This window comes from Argentina silus, assembly GCF_951799395.1.
Source record: "Argentina silus genome assembly, chromosome: X".
In the NCBI taxonomy this organism is placed as follows: Eukaryota; Metazoa; Chordata; class Actinopteri; order Argentiniformes; family Argentinidae; genus Argentina; species Argentina silus.
In genome coordinates, this window is record NC_139653.1 from 8,620,438 (window position 1) to 8,639,327 (window position 18,890).

At 44.3% G+C, this 18,890-nt stretch overlaps 1 protein-coding gene across 2 annotated transcripts in view; it reads right to left on the bottom strand.

The window, feature by feature from the left end:
• The window catches only part of ubr2 (ubiquitin protein ligase E3 component n-recognin 2), a 37,953-nt gene that overhangs the window by 12,240 nt on the left and 6,823 nt on the right, over positions 1-18,890 (bottom strand). The window contains exons 2-25 of one of the 2 annotated variants that reach the window (XM_083694559.1): positions 18,033-18,289; positions 17,504-17,582; positions 16,185-16,295; positions 15,856-15,986; positions 13,793-13,931; positions 13,630-13,692; positions 12,019-12,139; positions 11,780-11,887; positions 11,448-11,536; positions 9,886-9,984; positions 9,257-9,420; positions 8,842-8,941; positions 8,400-8,528; positions 8,103-8,286; positions 7,929-7,990; positions 6,200-6,310; positions 4,261-4,326; positions 4,032-4,154; positions 2,514-2,577; positions 2,219-2,343; positions 1,508-1,560; positions 1,302-1,404; positions 799-847; positions 475-629 (exon numbers count right to left, since the gene is read on the bottom strand). In XM_083694559.1, coding sequence (XP_083550685.1) covers positions 475-629; positions 799-847; positions 1,302-1,404; positions 1,508-1,560; positions 2,219-2,343; positions 2,514-2,577; positions 4,032-4,154; positions 4,261-4,326; positions 6,200-6,310; positions 7,929-7,990; positions 8,103-8,286; positions 8,400-8,528; positions 8,842-8,941; positions 9,257-9,420; positions 9,886-9,984; positions 11,448-11,536; positions 11,780-11,887; positions 12,019-12,139; positions 13,630-13,692; positions 13,793-13,931; positions 15,856-15,986; positions 16,185-16,295; positions 17,504-17,582; positions 18,033-18,289 — 2,685 coding nt within the window. Of the gene's footprint in view, positions 1-474; positions 630-798; positions 848-1,301; positions 1,405-1,507; positions 1,561-2,218; positions 2,344-2,513; positions 2,578-4,031; positions 4,155-4,260; positions 4,327-6,199; positions 6,311-7,928; positions 7,991-8,102; positions 8,287-8,399; positions 8,529-8,841; positions 8,942-9,256; positions 9,421-9,885; positions 9,985-10,066; positions 10,166-11,447; positions 11,537-11,779; positions 11,888-12,018; positions 12,140-13,629; positions 13,693-13,792; positions 13,932-15,855; positions 15,987-16,184; positions 16,296-17,503; positions 17,583-18,032; positions 18,290-18,890 lie in introns of both variants that reach the window. The other variant, XM_083694558.1, reaches the window with a different exon arrangement.

Consider the following 18,890-nt stretch of genomic DNA (forward strand, 5'->3'; position numbering starts at 1 on the left):
AAGGACAAAGGCGATAAAAGCTGTGTGTTCTGCTCTAAAAAAAGTTAGTTATGCCTTAAGGTTTGACTCCAGAATCAATTCTGTTTAATAAAAGCCTCAATTTTGACTGCCCAAAACTCGTCTCTTCTCCATTTCTGGACCCCAACAGCATCACCATTCAGAAATTATAAGACTTTTTGCGTATAGTCCCCCTTTTCAGGGTACCCAAAAGTAATGGGACAATTGGTTTAACAGGTGTTTCTGGTAAGCCAGATGTGTTCTGTCACATAATTTGTGCAGGCATAAGATATCTAATATCTTAGTGTTTACATTTCTGAACGGTGAAACTAATATGTACACAAACACCATAAAATTAACGCAGAGAATCTCACTCTCACGCAGAGAATCTCTCTCGCGCGCACACACACATCTAAAATGGTATAGCTCTATTTTGTGTGTGTATCATAGACCTAAGGCATGTCAACTGCCCCTCACCCTTTGCAGCATGGACTCAGACCAGTGTCCTCCGCTGGGTTCTACGGCCCACTGCAGCACGGCTCCCAGCATGCCCAGCAGCACGTCACATTGCAGCAGGTTCACCAGGCTGGCAAACAGTGGGCAGAGGGGTGGCAGCACGGGAGGGGGCAGGGCTGCAACACACACACACACAGAGTCAGAACCCCGACACTCAAACCTGACCACTCTCATGCAGCATCCCATTTCTCCACAGATTTACATGGGGATGGATTGTACCACATTGTAAAGGTTGGACGATGACTGAAGGTGGTAAAAATGGTCTTGCACCGAAGACGACTTCACCTGTGTCCTCTCCATTCTGCCTCTTCAGTTTCCTCTGGGCCTCTTCAGCCTACAGGATAAAAAAGGCCATGACATCACCATTGTCTTATTATACAAGTGATTCTACGCATCAAATGAACCTAAAAGCAACCTCAATATGTCTCAGTTAGAAGGACCTCAGAGAGTGAAAACCAGGATTTCCAGACTGACTTGTCAACCCAACCAGCAGTTTTTAACAAACATAAGCAGCGGAGGTGGTTCGTGCATATTTGAAAAAGGATGTAAAAGCCGAGAAACAAGCTAAATTATTATTATTATAATGTAGAGAAACAAGCTAAATCATTATTATTATAATGTAGAGAAACAAGCTAAATTATTAATATTAGAATTGGCTTGAAAAATACATGTACATATGGCCGTGATATTGAGAATGGGTCGGTGATGTTTTAAAGTAAATTACATTCCTGACGTGATTGAGGTTCTTCTGAAGTCCTGGGCGTGTGTGTGTGTGTGTGTGTGTGTACCTTGGACTGGTCGGCACGGGAGTAGTGGTGGAAGTAGAGGTTGAACTGCTTGGCACTCTCTGGCCTGAGCTCATACAGCCCTCGGCCCGTCACACCAGGCTTCCTGTGGGCAGAGGTAGCAAGGGTCACCGACATGACATGACAGATGACAGACCACCAACAGGTGACCATCATACAGTTGACATCAAACAGAGAAACACACTTACTTAAACGAAGCAACGCTGTCAATCACCCTCTCCATACCAGTCTCCTTGTTCTCCTAGTGAGGGGTAGAAAATAGTGTCAAAATCAAATCAAATACAAATGTATTTGTCACATACATTGCATAGAGGCATAATTGACAGCGAAATGCTCTGAGATCTTGCTCCTCGCTCAACAACAGTCAGCAACAATAAACAAGTCAACACTAAAGTAATAAAAAATGAGCAAATAATGTGCAATAATGTCAGGAGTGCAATAATAATGTCCAATAATGTCTGATGTCTTCTGATGGGGGGGGGGGGGGGGGGTTAGTTGAGCAGTCTCATGGCCTGAGGGTAGAAACTGTTCCAGAGCCCGTCACAGATGTCAGAGGGGTGCATATTGGTGCAATACCGAAATTCCCCACTAAGTGTCAGGCCACACACACATTTCTCTGGCAACATCACATCCAGTGGTCCAGATGGTGTGTAGATTAAGGGAAATGAGCAGGGGGAAAGCAAATGCCACAGCAGCATATGTCACTAGTTAATATTATTTAAGACATTGAAAGTGGAAAGTTTCAGAGAGGCAGCCTATTCTAGGTGGGGTGTCATTGGGAGAGTGAAAGAGTCTAAGAGAAACAGACAGACAAGATAGAGATGGGGGGGATAAAGAGGGAGAGAGAGAAAAACAGAGGGGTGGGGGGAGAGAGAGAGAGAGAGAGAGCAGGGACTCACATTCTCAGGCAGGGCTTTGACCAGCTCACTGTGGGCCATGGGCCTGATACACAGCTGATGAATGATCTCCCGCTTGATCTCATCACAGCCCTCCACCTGGCCGATGCCTGCCGCAAAACGCTCACCTGAAGACAAGGAAACAGACAGCCATCAGCTACTGGACCAATTCACTCTTTGACCACCTAGTCTTGTTTGTGAATAAAATGACCCAAGTCAAAGATAGGTTCAAAACACAAACAAAACATGTCCATCCAAACCCCAGGTAAGACATTGTAGTGCAGGTGTTACAACTCACCCACAACCATCATAATGAGGTGCAGCATCTCCTCTATGAGAGTGTTGTTCTGCTGGACTACATCCTAAGAGTGGCACAGAGACAGGAAAGTTAGATATGTACAGAGATGTACTAACAGGTATAGAGAGGGTGTAGACATGGTAACAGTGGTGTAGACATAGTAACAGTAGTGTAGAGAGGGTGTAGACATGGTAACAGTGGTGTAGACATAGTAACAGTGGTGTAGAGGGGGTGTAGACATGGTAACAGTGGTGTAGACATGGTAACAGTAGTGTAGAGAGGGTGTAGACATGGTAACAGCGGTGTAGAGGGGGTGTAGACATGGTAACAGTGGTGTAGAAATGGTAACAGTGGTGTAGAGGGGGTATAGACATGGTAACAGTGGTGTAGAGGGGGTATAGACATGGTAACAGTGGTGTAAAGGGGGTATAGACATGGTAACAGTGGTGTAGAGGGGGTATAGACATGGTAACAGTGGTGTAGAGGGGGTATAGACATGGTAACAGTGGTGTAAAGGGGGTATAGACATGGTAACAGTGGTGTAGAGGGGGTATAGACATGGTAACAGTGGTGTAGAGGGGGTATAGACATGGTAACAGTGGTGTAAAGGGGGTATAGACATGGTAACAGTGGTGTAAAGGGGGTATAGACATGGTAACAGTAGTGTAGAGAGGGTATAGACATGGTAACAGTGGTGTAGACATGGTAACAGTGGTGTAGAGGGGGTGTAGACATGGTAACAGTGGTGTAGAGGGGGTATAGACATGGTAACAGTGGTGTAGACATGGTAACAGTGGTGTAGAGAGGGTATAGACATGGTAACAGTGGTGTAAAGGGGGTATAGACATGGTAACAGTGGTGTAGAGGGGGTGTAGACATGGTAACAGTGGTGTAGAGAGGGTATAGACATGGTAACAGTGGTGTAGACATGGTAACAGTGGTGTAGACATGGTAACAGTGGTGTAAAGGGGGTATAGACATGGTAACAGTGGTGTAGACATGGTAACAGTGGTGTAGAGGGGGTGTAGACATGGTAACAGTGGTGTAGAGGGGGTATAGACATGGTAACAGTGGTGTAGACATGGTAACAGTGGTGTAGAGGGGGTGTAGACATGGTAACAGTGGTGTAGAGAGGGTATAGACATGGTAACAGTGGTGTAGAGGGGGTGTAGACATGGTAACAGTGGTGTAGAGAGGGTATAGACATGGTAACAGTGGTGTAGACATGGTAACAGTGGTGTAGAGGGGGTATAGACATGGTAACAGTGGTGTAGAGGGGGTATAGACATGGTAACAGTGGTGTAAAGGGGGTATAGACATGGTAACAGTAGTGTAGAGAGGGTATAGACATGGTAACAGTGGTGTAGACATGGTAACAGTAGTGTAGAGGGGGTATAGACATGGTAACAGTGGTGTAGACATGGTAACAGTGGTGTAGACATGGTAACAGTGGTGTAGACATGGTAACAGTGGTGTAGAGGGGGTGTAGACATGGTAACAGTGGTGTAGAGAGTGGACCTTGTTGGCGTTGTCCCTGTTGTATCTCTTCCTGCAGTCGGCTGAGCTGAAGATGTGGTAGAGCTCAAATCGGCTCAGGACTATCATCAGGAAGTGGTTTGGATCCATCATGGAAGCTCCAGCCTGGACCGACCACACACACACACACACACACACGTTAGTTAACAGTCCAGAACACCACTGTGTTCATGATGAAGGACACGATGACCTTTGGGTGGTCCAAACTCACTTGGAGCATGATGAGGTCCTTGTCAAACATCTCCACCCTGCACTTGACATTGTGGTAGTAGTAGATCTGTAATCACAGAGACAGTGGTATTAGATTTATCATATTGAGTAATTTATGACAGTTCACATTAATCAACATATCAGTTTACACATAATGTAAATGTCAGAGTTATGCTGGGCATGCACGATTTTTCCACAGTTTTGCCATCCCAGACGAATTTATGATGGGGATGAAATCCTACGAATGTAGGCTAGGATCGAGACATCAGTTGAGTCCTCCCATGTTGCGGAGCAGGTCAACGACGCAACGTTAATAGCCACTATGTTCTCCGATCCAGTATGGGACGTGCAGATTATTTGATGACATTTTGGTCGTCACTTGCATCATGTGAGAGGGGCTAGGAGGCGATTTCCATAAGAATACATCTATAGGCAATAGAAACGCATGGCCTGCAGACAGGTGATGTCTAAAAAGCCTGCAGAGGTAAGGAAAACGGTCTTGTGGACAAATATGGACGGATATTGCAATGTACCAGAGTGATTGCAAGAGGAAACATTTAAAGCATACCATCTCATCTTTGAAACATGGTGGAGGGTTTGCTATGGTTTGGGCATGTATAGCTAACAAAGGAACTGGCTAACTAGTCTTAATTGTATATGTTACTGCTGACAGCAGCAGCAGAATGTATTCTGAAGTGTGCATCAACATCTTGTCTGCTTGTATACAAGCCTCCAAATTGATTAGTTGGCGCTTCATCATACAGTAAGACAATGACCCCAAACATACTGCCATAGTGCCATCCAACCAGTTTTTCAGGGCCAAAAAGCAGAAAGTTCTTGATTGGCCAAGACAATCTTCTGATTTAAATCCAGTTGAACATGCATTTAATTCCCAGATGATAAGATTTTAGACAAAAAGACCTAACCCTAACAACGAAACACAACTGAAGATGCTGCAGTACAGGCCTGGCAGAGCATCACCAGAGAACATACCCAGTGTCTGGTGGGGGTCGCAGACTTCTGGCAGTTTTTGCATGCTAAGGATTGTTGACTAAATACTAAACATGAGTATGTGGCCCTCTACAACATCCGCTCCATCAACAACAAGGCATCTGCATTGTGATAACAACATTGATCTAATGGCATAACAAATACTCAGCTCAACCAAGCTGCTCCCCCTGGATATGTTTACATTGACCAACCCCATCCCCCTGGCCGCAGAGGAGTGCTTGCTATCATTCAGACATAATGAAACTCAAACAAATTTCCATCGACAACCCAACATCATGAGTGCCTCAAAAATAAAAAATAAATAAAAATAATATATATATATATATTTTTTTTTTATTAGTAGTAATTTATTTACAGCAGCGAAACTGTATAGGGGGGTAGTGGGGATGAAGAGGTCTTTAGGAGGGACAGTTAAGATGTAGCCTGAAGAGATGGGTCTTCAATCTACAGCGGAAGATAGGTAGTGACTCTGCAGTCCTGACAGCAGTGGGAAGCTCGTTCCACCAGCGGGGCGCCAGGACAGTGAAAAGCCGTGACCGAGTAGCGCAGCTGCTGCATCCACGTAGAGGCGGCGGTGCCAGGCGGGCAGCCGAGGTGGAAGAGCGGAGTGATCAGGCAGGGGTTTGGGGGCTGGTCATTGCTTGCAAGTAGGGAGGGGCTGTACCCTTTGCCGCCTGGTGTAGTTGAGGAGGAGAGAGAGATAAGGTTTTAGGTCATCAGGGAGGCGGGTTTTTCTCCATTTCCTCTCAGCTGCCCGGAGCCCTATTCTACAAGCTTGTAGGGTTTCAGACAGTCAAGGAGCATGTGGAGAGGATCGTGCTGGCCTTGACGTCACCCTCAGGATTCAACAGAGGGTAGGGAGGATAAGACAGAGGAAAAGAGAGCGGTAAGGGAAAGGGGTGCGACGAGAAGATACAGGTTAGTCTTACTTGATTGACCAATGAGAAGCCGTTTCTCCTCCACATCCCAGCGTGTACTTGGGCACAGAGGACCAGGCAGCGTAGTGGATGTTCTATCAACATGGGTGGGCTCAGCTCACTCTGTGGACAAAGAGGAGACTATTCAGAAGACAGACAGACAGACACACAGACTCGTTGCAACTATTATGTCTTTTGGTAATCGACAAACAACGCTTTTTAAATGCTTTGTTAAGAAAAAATTATAAATTAGGTAGGATATAGCCGTTGCAGCTCAGAACAATTGACATGTAATGGGACAGTGGCTCTATACTCCAAAAGTTTGGATTTGAAATCAAACAATTACTATGAGGTTAAAGTATACATTTTCAGGTTTTATTTAAGGGTATTTCTGTAAATGTCGGTTTCACCATTCAGAAATGACAAAACACCTTTTATACATAGTGCCCCTATTTCAGGGCACCAAAAGTGATGGGACAGATTTATCATATGTCCAATTTAAGCACTTGTTAGTATTTGTTTGACAATCATTTGCATGCAATAACTGCTGGAAGTCTGCGAACCATTGTCTCCACCAGACATTGGGTATCTTCTCTAGTGATGCTCTGCCATGCTTGCACTACGGAAATCTTGAGTTGTTGTTTGTTTTGAGGTGTTTTTTTCCTAAAATCTTATCATGAGGAAATTAAATGCATGTTCCACTGGATTTAAATCAGAAAATTGGCTTGGCCAGTCAAGACCTTCCCACTTTTTAGCCCTGAAAAAACTCACTAGTTGCTATGTTTTGGGTCATTGTCTTACTGTATGAAGAAGCGCCATCCAATGAATTTAGAGGCATTTGCTTGTACTCATGCAGACAAGACGTACACGGTTGTACAGTTCAGAATGCATTTTGCTGCTACTGTCAGCATTTACATAAATTAGGACAAGTTAGCTGTTTCTAGTGGCAGCTATGCATGCCCAAACCATAACACCCTCTCCACCATGTTTCACATATGAGATGGTATGCTTTAAATCTTTGGCAGACAAAACAAGTGGTTTGCACCTTACAATGAAGCCTCTATAGTTCGGCTGGTGACATATTTTGCGGATGGTGGTCTCTGACACATTCATTTAATTTATGTCTCTTTGGTCCTCATGTTGACAGACACCAATATCAGACTCTAAAGGCAAACACAAAGCCTAGAATCAATACTAGACAGTGACAGCTCTATTATGCCTGCACAAATGATGTGACAGAACACACCATACTAACCAGAAACACCTGTCAAGCCAATTGTCCCATTACTTTTGGTGCCCTGAAACAGGGGGACTATATATAAAATGTCTATATATAAAATGGTGAAACCAATACATACACAAACACCATCAAATAAAAGATGAGAATCTATACTTAAACCTCATAGTAATTGTTTGACTTTTGGAATATACAGCCAAAAGAAAAAAAAATGCTTCACTGTCCCATTACTTACACAGAGCACTCCAATGATTAGAACCAGGAAATATTTTTCCTTCTGGTTTTTCAATAGAAAAAAGTTTGTTTAGAAAAAAATATAAACAAGTGTCATTTTCAGCACTCTACATAAAAACAATAAGGAAAAAAGAAAGAAAAAGAAAGAAATACAAGGCAGACAATTTTAACCAAGGATTTTTTGTAATCCAAATTGTTAGAGACAATTCAATGAATCGTTTCAGCCCTAACACACAACCCCTAAACCCATTTCAACACATGCCAACTCACCAGAGGTAGCTGCTCAGGGAACCTGTAGGCCACCTCTGTCTTACTGAGGAGAACGTGGAGACCTAGACAGAGAAACAGCATGTAGTCGTCTCATCAAATATCATGATATATATGATGCCAAAGCATCAGAAATCTGTCGAGCAGGTAATGGCTGGGAGAGAGTCAGTGTCCTACCTGCCAACAGACGGGATACGGGCAGATGGACGCTGACTTTCTCTTGAGACACACAGTAGCGGATGGTGTCTACGGAGTGTCCAAACATGCTCAGTGTGATGGGCTGCTCTCCGTCAGTGAAGCCACTATGGCAGTGGGTCAGGGCAATCAGGCACTTCTTATAGGCTTCAATCAGCACACGCTCCTGAACACACACGGGAGAGATGGTAGAAACAGATATAAGATGGAGGGAGAGTGTGTGTGTGGGTGAGAGATAAAGAGAATGGATTGAGAGTATGTGCGTGTTCAGACACTCACATCTGTGGCGCACCACTCCTGCATCATGGAGATGATGTGCGTGAGCTTCATCTGGAGTGTAAAGGCTGCCTCCCACTCTGGCTCCATCTCAATGTGCTGGCCCACCTGCCGCACCACAGGGTCCATGCCCTGAGGAGAAAACACACAGCTGCTCAACACAACCCCAAATCAGCCACGCACACAAGACATATTCTCAATTCAAAATCAACCCATATCCGCAAGACAAAATATCCTATTATTACCACACAACCGAAGTCGGTTCCAGTTCGGTGGGGAGCTCTACATTCACCGACACATTTGAATCAAGCCAATAAAAGGGCAAGATGAAGCAATTACCAGAGTATGAACAGATCCGATTCTCTCAGGTTTGCAGGAGTGCAGCATCACATAGATTACAACATGGTTTTGAGGTATGGCTACGCAAGACTACAGGTTTCCTTACCTGCATGCACTTGAGCAGCTCCAGGAAGGTGTCCAGTCCCTCCAGGAACTTCTCCCTGAGTTGGTCGCTCCACTCCGTGGGCCGACTGATCAGGACGTACCTGCAGACACACAGCCACATCACTAATATTCCCAGAGACACAGATTCTACAGTGGACAGAACACCATGTCATGTATGACAGGAATCTTTCCATAGCTCTATAAACCAGTAGCACAGTGCTCACACTATAGGGATGAGTGATAAACCACTGATAGGTAAATGGTCTAGACAGGTTTCCACAATATGGGCATCATGCACCCATCATGTTCTTTCAGATCAGTGGCTATGAGGGGAAAGGAGACAAGACAAGGGATCTATGGAGCCCCTGCATTGCATTGCTCTCCCCCATCCCCCCCATTCCCCGTCCCTGTCTTACTTGAGGTCTCCGATGAGGCTCTGGACGCGGCGGAACTTGATGGCCTGCTGGGTGGTGTAACGCTCAAACTGGAAGCGGCCCTGCAGGTCACGGTGGCGCAGGTGATCCACGAAGGTCCTGATGATGGTGGTCATCAGGTTCTCCTCTGTGATCAGCATACGTGCCTGGGAGAGGGGAGGGGGAGCTGGTCAGTGTGCTCCCAAATGACAAACACTCTAACACTCACTTACTACACACCATCTAGTGGCACAAACAACTCACTTCACACCATCTAGTGACGTAATAAATGCAACACAAACACTAAAACTGGTTTGACACTCATCAGTGGAGTGGCTATAACAAATATTTATGTTACAATTTGTGGGAATAATATGATTAACACATGGAATGGGGCCCTGGCTGCATAGATTTCCTTAGGAAAAAACAGGCAAGTATTTAACTAGTTTTTGCATGCAACACCTTGTGTTTAATCGATTACGACAATGAATCTATACTTAATAAAACGTGGTCACAATTTATTTCTAAGGACGTCATATAACATACACATAAGCTAAAATCCCAGTGGTATCTGCATGCGTCCCGGTTGGCCCGTACCCTGCTCACCCCAACCCTGCTTGGCCCGTACTCACCAGGGAGGGCACTGTGAACATTTGCACGGAGAGGTCAGTGACCGAGAACTCCCTGTCGTGGTCATCTTTCACATAGTCGCTCTGCAAGCGCTCATAATTCTAACGGTGGCAGGGGAAGACAAAGAAAAAGAGAGGTGTGTGTGTGGGGGTGTGTAACAGGTGAGGGTTGGGGGGTACTCACCATGGTGGGGACGGTGAAGAGCTGCACTGACAGAGAGGTCACTGACACTACACGCTCGTGATCATCCTCCATAAAATCTGTCTGGAGGCGTCGGTAACTCTAAATGACAAGGGGGGAGATTCACCTCTGGGTCAAAGGCCGTGGGTTGCCCCCACCCCGCAATCCCCTTCTAAGCTCCGAATAGAAGCTGCTCTTTAGGCACAGATCTAAGATTGGCTTACTCTCCCCCTTAACCAAAGGGTAGAAAAACGCATAGCTGAGTGTCAGTGTCTATGGGGCAACTTCACCCTACTCCCCCCACCAATCCTCTGAAGCCCTCCGGCCATTGACCAACCAAGGTTTAGAGAGCATAGATATAAAATCACAGAAGAGCAACCAAGACCAATTCATTGGCAGATAATTTAGGAAAACTACTTTCTGGAAGACTAATGTGATACAGCATGTCTACGTCAATGCCCTGACTCCAGGGTGTCGACTCATCTATATCTATGCTCGGTGGTTCAGCCCAGGACACACCTGCAGAGCCTTGGCTGAGAGGCTTTGTTTCAAATAGATAAATCAAAGGCTTCCTACCTCACTTCCTTCCTGGGAAGTAATCACTAATCTACCATGATTGGATTGGACAAAGCAAGCTTTCCACTGCATTGCTTTCCCCAATCAAGTAATGTTAGATCAGTGATTCATCCAAGGAAGGAGAGTGAGGAAGGATGCATTGTAAGAGTATACAAACAGGGTCAGAGAGGGAGAGAGCGGAGTAACTTCCAGTGTATTTCAGGGCTCATTGTATCAGAGAGGGCTGGGAGTGTCTAGGGCTGTGGGCGTGCCAAGCAGTCTGAGAGGAATACAGATCAGACACCTCCTTCTCAGTCTGGTGGCCAAGGTGGAAAGTACAGGGCAGGGTAGAAGGACACCTGCACAGCACAGCTAATGCTCAGGCCAGGCCCTGTGCCAGCACACCCCCACCAGCCTGACTATGCTACTTTGTGAGAAAACTAGTCAGATGTGTGCTGGTATGTGGGAGAGTTCATACATGAACAAATGGTTTGGTATCAGAACAAACATGGAGCTTTTGATGAAACATTCACAACAGATATTTTTCATGTTCATCTACAATTCATTACTATATCAAATTCATTGTAATAACACTGGATGTTTACATTCAGGACTGTACTAGAGATATCATAACAGGGCTAAATCCATGACTGCTGATGTAATGTTAACACATTTGTTCCTCATTAAGTGGCCAGCTGGAGAAGTGTTTTGACATTAGCACCTCCTCCCTTTCTCCTAATGGGGAATGCGTGACTTCCACATGGCTGAGTGAGGCCCTATTGATTATTCACAGTAAGCAACGGTGGGTCAAAGTAAAGAGGAGGCTTACTTTTGCAAACTGGATGGCAAACAGCTTCTTGTACTTGAGGTCCATGAGAAGGCTGCTCATGAAGAGCTGGTGGTAGACATTCCTGGCCCCTGGAGTGGAAACATCAGTATTAACAAGGGGTTGCATTAGTGTTTACAAGGACATGCACATATTTGCCACTATTAGAAAAGCATATGTTTTCAGAATGTCAGTGTGGACAAAGAGGGCAGCATGCTTCACCTTAAAAAAAAGAAAAATGTGTTTGCTCCCTGAATTGACTGAGTTGGCATGGATGAGACTCCAAACCTGTCACAACAATGAGACAATCTGCGTCTCTGCTTCCTTCGCCTTACCTTTCCACATCTTGGAGTCACAGAGCATGAGGGTGTCCACCAGGGAGGAGTTCTCTCCCTCTGGCCCTCTCTGCAGTCCCACCTGACATAGGATCCTCCGAAGAGCATCTAGACACACGCAGCGCAAAAACAACCTCAACGGCTCATATGCAAAACTATACAAACACATGTATCTAGAGGAAAGGTTGTACAAACTGATGAAGGTCACACACTACAGAAACGGGGGAGAGGAGACTGACCTGAGTATCCTATGACGTGGCCCAGCCAGGTAAGGGCCTTGAGAGCGAAGCGCTGGTGAGCCACAACTGAGGAGTGCATTACTTGGACCCGTAAGGGCTTGGACTGACGACTGGTGTTCCTCTGCACGCGCACGCACACACAGGTTAACATACACACTACAGCATCTATCACAGACAACGCACGTGTTTCGCAACTTTTTACGATAGTTTGCGTCATGGCATCAGATCGGTAAATAGCATTCTCTATCGCCGATTCCCAATCCAGCATTTTAGTGCTATATATATTGGGACGCCTGCCATAACAGCATTTAATGCTATATATACAGTGCTGCTTGAAAGTATGTGAACCCCCTAGTGCAATTATAGATTTGTTTTAGTTTTTTACCATGAAATCTTTATTTAATCAGAACCAGTCTTTTTTATCTCACATAACTGGTTTATATTTACCAATTCCATATGTTGGTTTAGAGGAAATCATGCGTGTAGTAGAAAAACTAAATTATAAAGAAATTAGTGCAGGTGCAAAAATAAGTGAACCCCAAGTTGCATTGGTTAAATCAAGCAGGCAAGTAGAATCAGGTGGGTAAATAATTGGGTACCAAATGATTCAGTCAATCAAAGGAGAGATCTTTAGGTAAGAGTTTGGGCGGGACTCTGATAAATACAGATAAGAAACCTGGTCTGGTTTGTGTTACCCATACAGGTGAATGCAAAACACACCATGCCGAGAGGAAAGGAGATCTCAGAGGACATCAGGAAGAGGGTAGTGAGAGCACAGTCTGGGGAAGGCTATAAAATCATCTCAACAAGATTTGAGCTCCATCAGTCTGTGAGGCAAATAATTTACAAATGGAGAGCATTTAACATGAGAGCAACTCGGCCTAGAAGTGGACGCCCTTCCAAAATATCCCCAAGAAAAATAATAAAATCAGGTAAAAGCCAACCCAAACATAACATCTAGAGATGCAGACCTCCCTTACTGCATCTCAGGTAACGGTGCATGCTTCAACAATAAGAACACTGAATCGAATGCCCATCTTAACTTTGCCAGAGACCTGCACAAGCCTGAAGGTTTCTGGAAGTCCGTTCTCTGGACAGATGAGTCAAAAATGTATCTTTTTGGTCACAATCAAAACCACTGTTTGGCGAAAACCCAACACTGCCTACCACCAAAAGAACCTTATCCCAACAGTCAAGCATGGTGGTGGGAATGTCAAGATCAGGGGCTGTTTTTGTTAAATAAATCACTTTCGTTAAATAAACAATGAAAATATATCATATTTTGTTTGTGTCCTTCATTTGGAATGTCTTTATTACAAATTGGGGTTTAGATAACGATTTTATAAGTTCATTTTAATACAAAAATAATGACCATCCCTGTAGGGTTCACAAACTTTCAAGCAGCACTACATATTATATTATATTTAAATATATTATACATACATACATACATACATATATATATATTTAATGCCCAGTGTCGGATCGATGAATCTCTAATCCATACCATTCACAAACTCTTATGCAAGATGAAATGTTTCAGGTTGGGGGCACAACCGGCCTATAACAGCCTATTCAATAGTAGGGGAAACACTATCCCAGAGTACTCACCACAATGACTGACTTGGCCTGTTCACAGAACTGGAAGTCACCAAAGCGCACAGATTTCCTTCCCTGGGTAAGCAAAATAAGAAAGGATTACAAACATGGATGCCATACTGGGAGGAGAATCTTTGATTTGGCTTTTTTGTTGTATAAAACACACATGACTTACATCTCTGTCCACTGTGGTGGCAAAGCCGACTGCCTCTTTCTGGGTGCAGTTGACTGCCTTCTGAAGGGTGTAGATGACTTGTTCATACGTGTGCACCTCATCATTGAAGAGCATGCAGTAGTAGGTGTCACCTCGAACTCTGGTAACGATAAAAAAAGAAAAAAAAAATGTTTTGGATTAGTAAAAAAAACATACATTACAAACAAACAAAAATTGAGGATTTATATCAATTCAATTGGCTATAGAACTTTAAATCGTTGGGTGGTTTGTAACAAGAATCACCATCACCAAAATGTTCAGTAGGCACAAGTGGGGGGGGGGGGGGGGGAGGCTGTGTAAATTGATCTGATACATTGCTGTTTCAACCCCATGCTGTACGTTCTGACACTGTGACTACGTGTTCACTTTCTGACACATTACTCACATGAGAGCACCATCAGACGGATTGTTTGTTTTGCTCAACTGGTAAACAGAAGTGCATGCACTCTCATATCGTCTCGTCTAAAGAAGTATATTGTTAGGATGCAAGGAAAATTCCTTGGGCCCAACTTTAATACTTTAAATAAAAGAAGACACATTCAACCAAGGTTTACCATTTTTACATTTTAACATCATTACAGATCTGCAGGAAAGACACAACGGCTGTCTGTGCATGGACTTGTTTCTCTGGCAGTGTGCACAATCTCCCTCTGATGAGATGTTTTTCTCAAAACCTTTATATTTGGCTTTTCTCAGGGCTAGTAACCCACGTACAGTTCAACAACCCCTTCAGGTCAGGGTGGCCTTGCACCGAAATCAGCGTAGAGCCCAGGAGCCAGACATACCCGGCGCCAACCTGACCGCAAAAGGAGGCAAGAAGGCGGACGACAGTATGCCTGCATTTGTTGCCTGGTCTACCAGGTCAGGGGTCACCACAGCCACTTGTTGTTGATCTGCACATGTTCCCTCTAAATCACACAAGATCATAACTGACTAACTTGATTTGTACCGTTACTACATAGTCATTCTAGTTTACACCAAATCCTAAAGGAGTATAATACTAATCACAACAACATCATCCCCACAAATGACCATGGTATATATTCTGATCATCCATGAGAAATCTATTTCCCCTCACAGTATAACCATTTGTATGAAGCACACTTCACTAACTGATTATTTACAGAATATTTTCATAAAAGAAAATAAACACGCATCACAAACCAATCTTACTAGTTCATTTTTTCCCACCAGTACAGTAGCAACAGCTCCTGTCAAAGCAGGCAGCTAGCTAGCTGATTTTTCCATCTGCTAGTATGAAACTTAGCTGGCAAACACAGTTACTTTGAATAATGAAAGGTACAATTGTTTATTATTTACTATTATTACCTAGAAAGCCAGAAAGCTAACTACTCAAATCTCTAATCATACCATTTGACAGCTGTAATCTCTTGCTCCTCTTCTAGCTAACATTGGCATGCTAGATGATATTGTTGTAAAGGAGATGCTGTGTATTTTTATGACACCGGCTGTTTATGAAGCTAACAGTGCATCGTGTATTTTGTCCCCAGAAAATAGCTAGCCAGTCTGTTCGTAGTTTAGGTGTGCCAAGAACGTTTGTGATAATGGTCCATGGCCTGTCTCAATAGTGAAATAAATACACCTTGCTTCTTTTGCATGAAAGAAACTGTTTCTAAGTGCAATCGGTCTATGATTAGCTAGCTTGTGTGTTTGCAGTTTAGTTGTGCCTAAAGCAAAGACTGACTTTCACAATGAACTGTTTTGAACAGATGGATTGGGGTGAACGTGTTTTTGTTTTTATATATATATATATATATAAATATATAAAAATATATATATAGTGGCTAGTAATAGCTAGATTGACTCTAACCCAAAGCATAAAGCGGTAATGTGTGTAAACAGGGTGAACCAGGTAAACCACGGTAAATCAAGTCCTGTGTAAATGGGGGGTCAGACAAAAACTACCGGGAATATTTTCTGACATTTTACTGTTATGTCTGTGGGAATATAGCTTATAATGTATGTGTGTGTGCGTGCGTGGATGTGTGTGCGTGTGCACTTACGGAGGTTCCAGGCCCTGAGGCAGCTCGTCCTCCTTGTCCCAAGTGAGCATGTCTACGGCGTACTTCAGAACAATGGAGAACACATTATAGCAGCGTGCAATCATGTCTGCTGAGAGGTGGGCCAGGGGGTCCTGAAAAACACAATCACCAAGTGGTGGTGTCACCATTATTAGTCAAATATAACCGTGACAACATTAATGAATGTATCAAGAGAAGTTTCTAAATCATCCTAGAATGTATCGTGTGTGTATATTGGTGCTTAAAGTTACACCAACATGTCACTGTGGACTGCCATTCATAAGATGTGACTGAGTGGTAGCTGAGATCACCTCCTGAGTCGAGTCACTGATGTTGGGCTCGTGTTTCTGACAGTAAGGGCCCTTCTTCCAGGCCTCTGTGTCTCCACAGTCACAGAAACCCCCTCCCCCGGAGGTAGCCATCTGGAGAGGATACGCAAGAGTTGAGAAAAGATCAGACAGACAGACAGAGCATTCGGAATATTATGAATTAAATTAATTGTTTCCCCTCATCAATATACACACAATAAACCCAACCAGAACCCAGACTTGAACCCAATCGAACATCTCTGGAGAGACCTGAAAATAGCTGTGCACCGACGCTCCCCATCCAACCTGACAGAGCCTGAGAGGATCTGCGGAGAAGAATGGGAGAAACTCCCCAAATACAGGTGTGCCAAGCTTGTAGCATCATACCCAACAAGAAGGCTGTAATCACTGCCAAAGGTGCTTCAACAAAGTACTGAGTAAAGGTCTGAATACTTATGTAAATGTTATTTCAGCTTTTATTTTTAATAAATTAGCAAACATTTCTAAAAACTGTTTTCACTTTGTTATTATACGGTATTGTGTGTAGATCGATGAGGAAAAAAAATAATTGAATCCATTTTAGAATAAGGCTGTAACATAACAAAATGTGGAAAAAGTGAAGGGGTCTGAATACTTTCCGAATGCACTGTATGTTCTCACAAGCATACACACAGTGTCATGTGCAACAGACAAGGGAAGACAGTGTGTGTGTGACACATGCACGCACCCACCCACCTCTCCAATTCTCCCTTATCACCTGCAACTGACATACATCTGCCTGCCCCAAACCAGAATGTGCTTACACAGACACCCAAACAGTATGAGTCAATTCCAATCCAAACTGAAGGTTCACTTGCCAACTTTCAAGTACACTATGACGTCAATGGAATATTTGCATGACCATTTCATTTGATTCAGTTATGTCAAGATTACGCAGCCGTTATCTGAACTTCAGTGGGGAAAGAATGGTAGGCCCAAGCTGCATGTGTCTACAGAGCCACCTGGGAGGAGATGAGCTAGCCCAAGCAGAGCAGGCCTGATGATGACAGTTTCAACCCTCCTGAGGCCCACATGGCAGTAGAGTGGTCAGCTCGGCCAGCTCCAAATGAGATTAACCCTGATCCTGAGCATGGATTCAGAGGGAGCAAATACGATGGGGTGACCCTGTCTCCGAGCACTCACCTACTCCACTTGAGAGCCTAGAGACTCAAACCTCACCACTGTACACAGGTTTTTGATACTCAGTAAAAAGTCTCCTTATACTGATTAACCTTGCAGGTGTGGTGCTTAACCCTACAGAGGTTGTGTGTGGTCCCTCTTACCCTATACCGATGCTCTTTGTGCACACTGCCCAGGAAACACTGCATACACAGCACACAGGTGGGGTCTGCAGCACATTCCCTGCAAGGGAGAGAGACAAATAAATTGGTTATGGACTTCATCTCCAACCTTTGACCTGGGCGTTACTCTAGTTGTTTTGAAATTGTGTACAATCTTTGTCTTTCTATTTGTGCAAATAAACGTAACAATTAACTTGTCACACTATTGGAAGCGCCTTTCTTTTGTAGCAGCCTACACCATTTCGATCTAGCAGTACAAAAAAATATGGGTATGCGAATGGTTATGCCATTGAACACTTGAGAAGGTATGGAATAGTTATCCATCAGGCTGATCTTTATGAAGGAACGTAGCTGCGTCTAGTACTAGAGCTCCAAACCACGCTGCTTATCAGCAGGCTTACAGTTTGACCTCTGGGACACGACACAGGAACAACATGACCTAATTCACCCAGCCACATCACAGAGAGGGGCATCACAGTGTGTGTGTGTGTGTGTGTGTGTGTGTGTGTACCGGCATGAGTAGGTGGGCTCTCCCACTTTGAAGACGTGTCCACAGAGCTGCGAGGGCTGGTTGTTCTGCTCCAGCTTGGCCAGGCCTGCGGACGGGTCCTCCCCACACAGGTACCACTCAAGTGGGGCCAGTATCAGCAGCTGGGCCATCATGTCCTCGCTCCAGGTGTTCTGGTGGGGACCAACGTAGATTTCCGGGACACAGCGAGCCATATGCTGATAGACTTCCTTGGGAAGGTCGGACACCTGTAGCCATTTCTGTAGAGGAGGAGGAAAGTAAGAAACGTGTTACTTAACCATTTGTTACGTAAAGACTTGAGGATGGCAATCGATGTAACAAGGGGAATATGGACATGTTATGTAGCTACTGTATATTGAAATTATGAACGGTTAGGCTTCACTGTTAGACCCTATGTCTTACTGGCAAATCAAAAGTTGTTGCTGTTCACGGATGATCTGAATAATTAAAAAATAGGCCTAAATGTTTGTGGACAGTCCTCAGCCTTGTATAGGGTCACAGGTGGACTTATACAAGAGGTTTGTATTCTTCAAACACCTATGGAAAGTGGGATCAGTTTCTTCCGCAGAGAAAGGTGGCAAGAGTGGAGAAGGACAGCTACCCGTGTATTTCACACAGATTGATGTGGAATGCTGAGAGAGCCTCTTGGCTCAGTAGGAGCATATCATTTCATTGGGTGAAAGCCTGTGTTACAGCATGTGCGCACCCAGACAACTCCACGCAGCCCTGTATCTCTCTGCACTGCTTAGGTCCACATACAGGCCTCTGGGTCTTAAATTACCACTGCACTTACAGACAGCAGTGGCAATGGTGCCTCCAATTTGGCACAACGTAGGCTAA